The 12773-nt window shown below is 36.2% G+C and overlaps 1 protein-coding gene across 1 annotated transcript; it reads left to right on the top strand.

Moving 5' to 3' along the window:
* The first annotated feature begins 11685 nt into the window (after positions 1–11685).
* On the top strand, positions 11686–12569 carry LOC148880685 (uncharacterized). Its single transcript, XM_088941271.1, has 2 exons — positions 11686–12150; positions 12253–12569. The coding sequence occupies exons 1-2, from the start codon at positions 11731–11733 to the stop codon at positions 12457–12459; spliced, it is 627 nt and encodes a 208-aa protein (XP_088797397.1). The 5' UTR covers positions 11686–11730; the 3' UTR covers positions 12460–12569.
* Positions 12570–12773: the final 204 nt, after the last annotated feature.

The following is a 12773-nucleotide window of genomic DNA, read 5'->3' as shown; positions in this document are numbered from 1 at the left end:
TCATCAGCTCGACACCTTAGCCCTTAGGCTCTAGGAGAGACTCGCGGTCCACTCTCCTTATCCTTGATTTTCCCCATGCTGAAGAGGCGAGTAGGTCTTAGCACGCCTATGATGAAGAAGCGACTAGGACTTATCTGCCCATGCCGAAGAGGCGACTGCGTCTTTTATTGTGTCGATGTCTTTTGTTAGCTCAACACCATAGCCCTTAGGCTCAGTGAGTGACTTATAGTCCTCTCTCCTTATCCTTAGTCTTGCCCATGCTGAAGGAGTGATTGAGTCTTATGTAATGCTGAGGTCTTTTATCAGCTCGACACTTTAGCCCTTAAGTTCTGGGAGCGACTCGCAATCCACTCTCCTTATCCTTATTTAGCCGAGGTGTGGCCTGACCTTTCCACCTAAGTAGGTGGTCATTCTATAGTAACTTCTCATATGGTTGTTTCTACGTCATCCTGTGGGATTATCTTCTTGGATGAATGCTTGCAAGACCATGGCGTACATGTTCTGCCCCCCCCTTGTGAGGGCATAATGTTGTTGTCGGTGTGAGTTAGAAGTTTGGGGCCACGGCTGCACTGCATCAGCCTCGTAATGACGCCGTTCGTCCACTCCTACGGGAAGCCATAGGGAGCTCAACCTATGGGGGCAGCTCTACTAATTGTAGGTTGCCGACTCGCTTGGGAGCCTTGAGGGGCTTGACCCGCAAGGGCATTCACATAGTTCGTAGGCCGCTAATGCGAAGGGTTCAATCTATAGGGAGACCTCGTGAAGATGACTAATGAGGCTTATCCGAGTTAAAATAAAGTCGGTAGAGTTGCTTAGTCTGTTGGCCTTCAACTTCCTGTGGGAACCATGACTGGCTCGACTTGCGGGGATAGCCTTACTCTGAGGTGCTTGTCACCAGACTGTTGGTTGTTAAGGTCATTCTATTGCTGCCTATTTTGCATCGATATGAATACGTCAGCTGCTCGCTCACATATGGAAATTCATGCTTCATCTCATGGAACACCCGCACTTTGATCCGGTGGGAATTGCTAATGGCTCTTCCGCGGGGAGAGGGGCGTTAACATGTGGTAGCGGGGTATTTATCTGGGGCACTGGGGATGTTGAGTTCAGCCTAAACTTATTTGATTGTCATAGGAGAGTTCTCCAGGTTCATCACAGATGCTTTTGCCCCCTAATAATCGGTATTCGTTTTGAGTGTTGATGTTGCTCAAAAGTTCCTTTGAGTTCATAAAAATGGAAATTAGAAAGTGAGAACTTTAATTTCTAAAAGGTGAGATCTTTAGTTTTTTGGAAGATGAGGACTTAGCCTTTTAGAAGGTGAGAACTTAGCTTATTGTAGCATTTCCCACAGACGACGCCAATTGATGGTGTGCGATCTGGAAGCTCCTAGTTGGAGAATTGCCTAGGTGCACTCGCATGGAGAGCTGGATCAATCTGCGAAATAGGGATCAGAGAGACCGGGGTGGAAGACCCGGTGAGGCCGCTCCGATTCTTAAGTCAATATTCTATTGTATTTGCGAGCTAAGTATGAATGCTAGAGAGCTTGAGTGCAAGCAATCGCGCGTACCTAACCAGTCCGAGATCCTCGGAGGTAACCGCCATGCACATTGGCCATCCTTCAAAACACTTGGTACGTGGGCCAAATTCTGAGAAACTTGAGAGTGTTGGGATATGCATACCAAATTTGTCGGCGAGCACAACTCACAGGTCGCCTCCTGGACCTCAGTCAGGTTGGTAAGCCCTCGAGGGAGGTCGCTCCTTGCGTCAAGATCATATCGACCATTGATGAGGTGCTACAGATGGGCCCTAGACGAGGTGCTCTTAGCCGGCCTAAGTTGTGGTCGAAGTCGCTAAGTTGGCGGTAAAGGCAAGTCGCCAGGTTGGGGTGAAGACGAACTACGATCTGAGACTCCAAATCATCGCCTAGGTGGCGCCTGGGTGTCGTCCAACTGTTTTAGGATGCCATGTGTCACAATGTCATTGGAGGGCCAAATCCTCCCTCACTAGTTATAAAGTTATAGATAAATAATTATTAATTATTATTTTATTAATTAAATAATAACTATTTTTTTGCCTCAAAGTGTAATTTTTAACTTTTTTATTTGTGAAAGATGAAAAACTAAAATAAAATATAAATAAATAAATAAATAAATAACTTTCTAAACATTGGTTAGTGTTATATGTTTTATTATATATAGAGTAAATAATGTTGTTTCGAAATATGTAGAATATATATATATATATTTCGAAACAACATTATTTACTCTATATATAATAAAACATATAACACTAACCAATGTTTAGAAAGTTGGACGAGACTAGTAAGTTAGATTATTGTTAAACCATGACCCAACCCTTAACCAATTCAATCATACACCTAACCCTATTTACTCCAAAAAATAGCCAAAACCATCCATCAAACTGGTCTAACCCAATAACTAATGAATTGGTCTTGGGTAACTTTTTTGCTACCTATGTGTTTTAAAGTACTGAAGGCACCTTACCCTGCTATTTTTGCTATAAAACAAGGGTGATCATTTTAGTGAGTTGGAAAATTTCACTCTTGGACCTAGATTTTGTGTTTAAGCCCTGGTCGAGGCCCAGACCCTCATTAGAGCCCCAAAATTTAGGGTTGGGCATAGGCCTAATACTTTAAACCCGCCTAGGGCTAAACTTGACCCACATATATTTAACTATATGTATATTATAGATAATATATATGTTATTTTAAATTACAAAGAAATAGGGCATTCAATGGGTTGGGTTTGACCCGACGAACCCAATGTTCATGAACTGATGATTAGGTTGGTTATGGTTATAGGAATTGGAACCAATGAGTTGACTCTGGTTCCGGATATATTGTCCCGATTATTATCAGTTTGGAATTGGTTCCACTTAGTCTTGAACCGATTCAAACCTGACCCAATAGTCAGATTTCTTCTCTTATCCCCTCTTAGTGAAACCTTTTTGTGTTGCAGCATTATCTTATCCAGCTCATAGTGACCAAAATATAATGTTCAATCTTTAACACTGATGACCAGCCATCCCCATTGACCTTTATTCACTAATGACATAGAGACAACAAACACACTACAACCAAAGGCATGGGTCACATCATATTTGGTGTTTCATTTTTCATCTCAAAAAGCAAATGTCATGCCACAAACAATGAAAGCTTGGGGTACTCAAATTTGGTTACCGAAATGAAAACCAAATTGAACCAAACTAAATAAGCAAATTTAGTTTGATTTATTTGATTCTTGGTTTGATGGTGGCTTACTTGGTAGGATCTCTAGTTGTTGTAGCAAAGACCTAGGATCAAATTCTGTTGCCACAAGGGTTAGGGGATATGGTACCTCCCATTGTGTAGCCCCTTGAAGCATATATATATATATATATATATATATATATATATATATATATATATATATATATATTACGTTTATAAATAATGACATATATTATTATACGTATTAATAATAATATATTATTCACGTGTTTATAAATACTAATATAAGTGGGTCCAAACCGAACCAAATTATATTAAATTCAGTTTGGTTATGCCATCTAGTTCGATTCAATCTCATTCATAAGAATGGATAAATTGAAATGCTAGTTAGGTTCTTAGTTCTGGCCAAATTGAATTGAACCAATTGAATGAAAACCACTAGAGATTTGTAGTTAAAAATTTATTAAATAACTAGTAAAAATCATTAAATAATTAAAAAAATTAAAATATAATTAAATAATTAATAAAATGATAAAATAAAATATTCAATGAAATTGTTAAATAACTAAATGATGGAATGATCAAATAATTAAATAATTAACAAAAACTATTAATTATTGCTGAAATAATTTAATAACCATGATAAATGATTAATCAATTAATAAGACATAATATAATTAAATGACTAAAACATTAGTGGCTTAGTGCAATTATATTAAACAAATTTAATTTTTCTTTATAAATTATTGAGATGGAATGAAAGTAAAAAATTTGAAAGACCCGCAAAAATAATTGATGCTGAACTCTCTCGCGCGCACAAGAAACCCTTTCCCTCTCTATTCTGCTTCTCTCATTTGCACCGAAAACCTCCTTTTCATCTCCTCCCTTTCTCTCATCTGCCTCTCTTCTGCCCCTCCCTTTTCTCATCTCCTCCATCCCCCGTCTTTGTTGCCCCCTCTCTCTTCTTCGAGATGCTTCTTCTCACTCTTCTCAAATTCTAAAAAAAGTGGTTTCTCGGTTTCCCTCTCAAATTGTGGCAGTTCTCATTCTATTTCTAGGGTTTTAAAACTCTTATCTCTTATTTCAATTTCTGATCGGTTTCTCTGCCCATCTACGACTATGAGGATTTACTCATTGCTTATTTAAGATCCTCTTCATTTCCAGTTGCAGAGATTGAAACGTCGACAGAAGAAGGTTGCTTCCTAAACTCTACTGTATCTTTATGTTCTTCTGACGGATGGTGCCATAGCCATGCTTTCTGATGGGGAGGCGCAAGGAGCTGACTTAAAACCCATTCTTCAAGTTGTCAATATAAGGTTAGTGAACACCCAACAACAAATCAACAACGAGCGGTACCGGATATTGCTGTCGGATGCGACGCATTTGCAGCAAGGAATGCTTGCAACCCAATTGAATAGTTTGGTTAAATCAGGGAAACTGCAGAAAGGTTCGGTCATTCAGCTTACCCGGTTTGTCTACAATGTCATCCAAGGCCGAATGTGAGTTCAGAATCCTTTCTTTTCTCACTAGTGTTTAACTTTATGAAAGTCCATCAAGTTAGATTTTTTTCGTCTTTTTATCTAATTGTTTGTTTCTTTGTTTTCCTGCAACTTGCTCCAATCGTTTCTCGTTGTTAGCAAGCGCCCGTGGTTGTTAAATAATGGAGAAAAGTGAGCAAAGATAGAATGAAGAGAAGGAAAAGCTGTGTAAAATATTATTCCAGAAGCTAATGAAAAAAAAGGTCCTTCTCTCTACATATATATACAAGTTGACAAAAAAGAATGATGTAGAAAATAACAAACTCTCTAACAAACTTGCCACCTCACCCTATAAAATAAAACAACAATATAAAACTAATAACTAACTAAATGATGAGCTGAGTAGCGCTGAATATGCAGGAAGAATATACTGGTATTGTACATCCCCTCCTCAAGTTGGACTATGATGGAAATCCATCATGCCCAACTTGGACAGCATCAAATGAAATTGCGGAGGAGCTAAAGCTTTGGTAAATATGTCTGCCACTTGCTGTTTAGTAGAGATGTGTTGAGGACGATCATCCCTGTTTGAATTGATTGCGAACTAAGTGGCAGTCAATCTCCAAATGTTTGGTTCTCTCATGGAAAATGGGGTTGGCAGTGATATGAAGGGCGGCCTGATTGTCACACCACAAAGGAATGGGAAGGTGTAGTGGAATTTGCAAATCTTTTAGAATATAAGTTATCCATTGCAACTCACAGACTGTGGAAGCCATGCTGTGGTATTCAGCCTCTACTGAAGAACGTGACATTGTGGTTTGTTTTTTTGTTTTCCATGAGATAAGAGAGTGACCAAGATAAATACAGAATCCAGTGAGTGAATGACGAGTGTCAATGCAGGAAGCCTAGTCAGCATCACTGAATGCTTGTAACTTGAAAGAATTCTAGACAGGAAAATAAAGACCCTTACTGAGTGTGCCCTTTAATCATTTAACATGTAGAGCTGCTTCCTAGTGGCTTTTGCAGGGTAAATTAACGAATTGACTTAGTTGTTGAACTGCATAATTCAAATCCCATTGAGTAAGATTCAAATACAATAATCTTCCCACCAATCTACGATATTTGTTAGGATCAAGTAAAAGATCTCCTGCTTGAGAAGAGAATTTATGGCCTTTAGGTAGAGGATTTGCAGTAGGCTTGGCACCCAATAATCCAACATCTGTAACAATATCTAAGGCATACTTTCTCTGATTAATATAAGTGCCAGTATCATCTCAATTCCCAAGAAGTATCTTGCAAGACCAAGATCTTTGATGGTGAATTCAGTATCCAAAAACTTCTTCATAGCTAAGATCTGTTCTTCACAAGTTCTTGTAATTAAAACATCACCCACGTACACAAGTAGAGCTAGAAAATAGGTTAAAGATTTCAAAATAAAAAGGCAATGATCATGTTGTGATTGCAAAAAATCATAAGTTTGCAATTTTTTTGCAAAATTCTAAATTCCATTCTCTGGAATCCTGTTTAAGGCCATAAAGAGATCTCCTTAACATGCAAACTTCTCATTCTTTAGCCTTTGTATACCCTTCTAGAGGCCACATATAAACTTCTTCTGTGAGAAATCCTTGCAAGAAAGCGTTATTTATATCCAGCTGGTGAATTGGCCAAGAAAATGCAATTGCCACAGCTAAATAAATTCTGACAGTAACCAACTTGGATACTGGAGAAAAGCTTTCAAAATAGTCTATCCCAACAACTTGATTGTACCCTTTGGCCACCAATCTTACCTTGCATCTGTCAACTGTCCCATTTGGTTTCAGTTTCACCTTATAGATCCATTTAGAGCCAATAGGTTTCTTCCTTGCAGGTAATGGCATCAAATCCCAAGTTTGGTTTGATTCTAAAGCCTCTAACTCCTTGTTCATTGCCTGCACCCATTATGCTTTAACACTGGCTTCTTTGTAAGATTTTGGTTCCTGAATAGTTGTAACAATTGCTAGAAAGGACAAGTAATCACATGTAAACAATGGTGAGTGAATGAAAGGAAAAGTTTGAGGGGTGCGCTTGGAACTTGTGGGTGTGGTTCTGAGTAAGTAAGTATTGGCAGCAGTTGGATCAGTAAAAGATAGATTAGTAACAAAGTCTTTCATCTAGGTTGGCTTATTCCTGATCCTAGTAATGTGTCTGGTTTGTTGGAGGTCTAGATCAGGTTGAAGTGGTAGCATTTCAATTGCAGGTTTCGACTTGTAACGGGGGCATATTGAGAGTGTATTGGGGTGTATCGGTAGTGTATTGATGAAAAAGATACAACGAAAAACTAAAAAAAGAATTAAAGGGGGGAAACAAGCTTAATTTCCCAAAAATAAACCTTCTTTCACCCCCAAATAACTCTAAAACTCCAAACTTCATTCTTAGAATACTACATTTGCAAAAGTTTGCAAGAAACAAGTGTGAATTGTTAATTTTTTAAAGATTTTTTTAAAATTTGAAAAAACATTGCAAAAATTGGTAAAAGAATTGTTAATTTTTTAAAGATTTTTTTAAAATTTGAAAAAACATTGCAAAAATTGGTAAAACTTTTCAATCTTTTATAATATATTGTGATTTCTTTTTTTTTTCTTGAATGTTTAAATTTATCTTGATCTACATTTCTTACATTCAAAATCACAATTGTTTTTTGTGTTATTAGCAAATTTATGAAAATTTCATTAAGATATTTGGGGAAAATATAAATTAACAAAAAATTTGGAAATGTAATTTTTTTTTCTCTACCTATAAAGACTAAATATGTTTTAGATATATGGATTTATCTATCATATCCATAGAGCAATTGGAATTTCTTTTTTAATATTTTTTTTGATTTTTTATATTTTTGGAATTAAAAAAATAAATAATAATTAATTATATTTTATCATTTGATCACAGCAATTGAATATATTATAATTCTATGGATGATCTATCATATCCACAAACAAATTGAAATTTCTTCTTTAATAATTATATTTTTAGAATTAAAAATAAATAAATAAATAATTAAATTTTATCATTTGATTACAATGGTTGAATATATTATAATTCTATGGATGATCTATCATATCAAGAAAGCAATTGAAATTTCTTCTTTAATAACTATTTTTTGAATATATTATATAATGTATATTTAATTTTTATATTTTTTGGAAATGAATAATAAATAATAATTATTAATTATGTTTTCAAATAGAATTTGTGACAATGCATGTTTTATGGTTGGATAGGAGAGTTTGGTTTTTTAATGAAATTATAATTAGCTATAATATATTTTTTGATAAAACAATTAAAATATATTAATTCAATGTATATACATCTCATTGAAGTCATATATTTAGTGTTGTTGATGTATTTTTATGATTTATTAAAGTATTTATAGTGTTCCCAAGCATATCTACATGTATCTTAGTTTTTCTTTGATACGCATGTGTATCCAAAGCGTATTCCAATACGTCTCTTAAAAGTGTCTTTCTAATACACTTGGTGTTTCCGATACTTTGAACCTTGATTTTAAGCACCATTTTCTGGTGCTTATTTTTTGTTTGTAACCGGTGCTGCTACATAGGCATTTTTTGAGAAAAACAACACTGGTTTTGTTTAGTATTAGTGTTAACAGCAACATTTTTAATATTGATCTATATTATCCAACATCCAAGTTGATGCCACATTGATGCCACATCATTGCATTGTTGGCAGCAATGCATTGTTTTATAGAAAACATTGAATTTGGTGTTGCTCTAGACCACACTTTTCCGATTTCCAAGGTATGATTTGGGGCAACATTTGTTTTAGAAAAACTATGTACCAAACAAGAGGGTTTGTTTGAAGCACCGTTTTCTCAAAAAGCGGCATTGATGCTAAGCATCACCTTAATAGATAGTTTGCCTTCAACCCAAGGTTTAGAATATCGATACGCCTGATACACCGATAGGGGCGTATCGGGCATTTTGATACTTATTTTTTTTACTTATTTTTTTATTTTTTTCAAAACTAGTACAGGTGAGCCGGTCTAGGACCCCTCCACCCCTGAATCAGTTAGACCCCGATACATCCACTGTAAGAGCATATCGGAAGGATCCCAAAATGATACGGGCCAATACATAATGATACTTTGAACCTTGTTTCAATCAAATTACTATATACCCATTTGTTTCATTGAGGGAGGGGAAAAGTCGGTCAATGGAATTATGGTTTCCATTGACTGATTTTTTTTAATGTTATTTTGGTGGATTCATACAGGATTTACAAAAAAGTTATTGCCACATACGATAGGAAGTTATTGAGAAATATCATATTGAGAAATTCTTTTGGTTGTCAAGATGAATTAGTAATCAAAGATAAATAAGCAACTTATCCAGACACGAGATGAGGGAGAGAAATTAGGAGATAAAAGAGATTGCGGTGAAAAACAAATTATGGTTTTTCACAATATGATATTGTGGTTTTTTATTTTTTTATTTTTATTATCTATACATGTTTTATACGGGAAAGGGTAAATTTCTATTATGGATATAAATTAAACAGAAAAGGGTAAATTTCTAAAATGTCTACTGAATTTTGATAATTACTATTACCTCGCCTAAACTTTGTGACATAGTTGCAATTAGACCTGCTTTGTTAGAATACTCTACGGATAAAAATTGATGGAATCAGATTCGAATAAGGATATATCAGTATCCGATCTGACATTATTACGGGGGGATCCGATCCAATCAAATCTCATAAATGTGTATTTGAATCCGGATCTGATGAGACCATTGGATCTTTGGACATATTGGATTGGATACGGGTGATCATGATTTCTGATCAGATCCTATTATCTGATCTGATTCGAAAATCCAAATTGGGCAAAATAGGACGACAATGAATCATGATTTGATTTATTTGTACCCCTAAAATACACTAACAAGAAGCATGAAAATGTCCAAAATACTTCTACAGTTACTTTTATCCAAAATGTTTTTCTTCCATTTTTTTTTTGTTTATATCAATTATTACCCAGAGCCTCTGCATTCCATTTTTTCTGAAATTGATTTATTTTTCAATTTTATCCAACGTATCAATCAGTAAAAGGTAAGTATCATTTCTTTCATTATTTAAAAAAATTGTATTATTTTTTCTGTAGAAATCTATTTTTTTATATAAAAATCAACCTTAATGATAATTACACGGATATTATTAATGCAAATCTACTTTCACATGCCCCTAGTTTTGGCAACTAATCAGCGGCGTGTCCACTAATCACGTGCCATACCTTGATATATACCAAATTCCTTCATCAATTGACATTTTTTTTTTTTTCATTTTAAGGGAACGAAACGGCATCCAACCCTTAACTGATTGGTAGTCTCCTCTTAATTGCATGGGGCGTGGGAACAGTGCAGAATCAAATGACTGGTAGTCTCCTCTTAAAACTCATCATCAAAGTAAACTTTTAGGGTTTTTGTCATTTAGGATAAGTATACTGTACTCTTCATAAATGTGACAACTATCCATTTCCCGAGAGATCAGTGGACCTCGATGACCTTTTTCTTGGACATCTCTTTTGCTAATTTCACTACAAACCTAACCCTACGATCAGAGAGCTTCCTGCACAAAACCTTCAGACCCACTCGCTTTGCTGCCATAATCAAGAGTTTTAAGATTCCTAATGAGAGTGGCATGTGACTTTGCCTTTCTTGGAGCCGTTATCACTTTGATACGCTCCCAAACTGTTGCAACCGGCACCATGGATCCTTCTACTCCAGCCCTCTCTTTTGTGAAATAGGCCCCTGCCTGATCCAAACCTTGGACGTAGACCAGATGTCCATTGCCAGGCCCAGCCCATGAAGAGAGACGGGCACGACCTGCGAGTCTGTGACCGCTTCAGAGGCTCTTTACATCGGTTGGAACGACCTCTACGGACCATCCCCAACCTACCTCTTGTAACCTATCTTGAGCTTTCGAGTCTTAGATGTAGAAGATTATTTTCTTTTGAATTGGAGAAAATTCCTTATTAATATTTTGTACTTTGGTTTGACTGACAATTTAGTCCCCGAATTTTAAAATGCGACAATTCAATATCCGAAATTTCAAAATGTGATAATCTAATACCCGAAGTTTCAAAATGTGACAATTCAGTACCTGTCATTAAACATTATTAATCAACCGTTAAATGACATTTGAAAAGTAAAAAATGTTTTAAGAATACCATCTAATTCTCTTTATCAATTATCCAAACATTGACAATAAAATAACAGTTCCAAATTCTAGATTCTTCTAAACAATCACCAATTTTTTTGAATAGAAGAGGTTAGTATTTGGAATGTTCAGTATTTTGTCAATGATTGATAAAGAGAATTAGATGACATTGGAAAGACATTTTTGATTTTTCAAATGCTACTTAACAATGATTAAAGCAAGTACCAAATTGTCACATTTTGAAAACTAAATGTCACCGGGCCAAAAGACAGGGTACTGGATTGTGGCATTTTAAACTTAAGACTCGCGCCCTACTGTTAACGAGTCCCGATCCGTTACTCAGCCACAGGGTGCTCTTCCCACCAACCTCAGAGGCACAGACAATACATTGTGCAGTCTCGTTAAAAAATTACGTCCGATGCCCGAGACTGTGCAGCGAAAATTTTCCCCTGGTTTAACCGCTAACACTGAGGCCCAATGAGATATTCTGGTCTTTAATCCCTTCCGAGTCTGACATTATTATCATACACAAATCACTACAGACCACATTTTCTTGCGTTACGAAAAATCAACTATTTAAGCAGCTAATTCGTTGGTTGATTTACTTACCATGCACCATTTGGCGTATAAATAATAAGGACAAGTGGGTTGATAGATTATTAATTGAAAAATCATCATTTTGATGTTTATAGAGTATAAATAAGGGACAAACACAGACATACAAGCACATCACATTTTCAGAGAGAGAGAGAGATGGAGGAGATACGACAGGCAGCCTTGTGCTATTACAGAGACAGCGAACCAGATATTAAGATGAAGGCGGAGGAACAATTCTTATCAATGGATGGGGATGGAGATGGGAAGGTAAGCATAACGGAGTTTACAGAATACCTAAAGAGTGCGGGGTGCAATGTTGATAAGAACCTATCTCGAATCTTATTTGAAGAATTGGATCGGGACAAAAATGGGGTTCTAGATTTCGAGGAAGCCATAGTCTTCTTTTACATCTCAACAAAGAGAATGATAATCTGTGGTGGGTGCGGATCATTTATAAAGGATGTTTATTTTACATGCATCGAATGCTTCCGCAACAAAAGTCAAGATGCCTACAATCTTTGCTGCGACTGCTACGCCTCTGGTCAAGGCCGAAGCGATGAACACAAAGTTTTTCTCGATAACTTTACCGCACTGAAATTCATAAGGCAGTCCATAGAAAAGGGACAAACTTCCAAGGTAATTAATTAATTACAAGCCATACACAGTCTCAATGTTTAATTATTTTGTTAATAAGTCTTTAATTTCTTTCTCGATCCGTATGGTATTTTATGTTTGCAGAGAACTGGGGTCGTAGCTGCTGTAGCAGTATTTGTTGCCAAAGCTGCCGCCCGTCATGCTGCACTTCATGCGGCCGCTGGGGAGGCGGTGGTAGGAGCTGCCGTCGCCGGTGCTTTTGGACCCGCTGTACAAGGTGCAGCCGTGTTAGGGGTTGCGAAAGCTGCAGTCGTGGTTGCAGTCGCCTCTGCAGCCTGCAGCATCGTGTGATAGATTAGTGATGCTTGTGTAAAAATTAAAAAAAAAAATCTTGTTTTTTGTTTCAACTGTCTTATTAATTCAGAAAAAAAAGATGGTATGTAATTAATGGTGGATGTGTATCAATGTAATTAATGGTGGGCTACCCTCTGCTTCCACCATAGGTTACTATAAAATTTTACCTTCATATTTTTGTCATGAGGCACCAACACAACTAATAAGATAAAAAAAAAAAAAAAATTAAAACAACTCTTAATCAAGAATTTGCGATCATATCTCTTATATTAAAAAGAACAATTTAACTATGAACCGGGTACCTCCCTATA

This window comes from Nelumbo lutea, chromosome 1, assembly GCF_056320005.1.
Source record: "Nelumbo lutea isolate HS-2025 chromosome 1, American lotus-T2T, whole genome shotgun sequence".
In the NCBI taxonomy this organism is placed as follows: Eukaryota; Viridiplantae; Streptophyta; class Magnoliopsida; order Proteales; family Nelumbonaceae; genus Nelumbo; species Nelumbo lutea.
Note: the sequence above shows the minus strand (reverse complement) of the source record. Positions and strands in the feature narration are given on the sequence as shown.

Coding starts and splice junctions, on each gene's coding strand:
- LOC148880685 (XM_088941271.1), top strand. CDS start 11,731: ATGAAGGCGGAGGAACAATTCTTATCAATGGATGGGGATGGAGATGGG. Junction 12,151..12,252: donor AAAAGGGACAAACTTCCAAG/GTAATTAATTAA, acceptor TTATGTTTGCAG/AGAACTGGGGTCGTAGCTGC.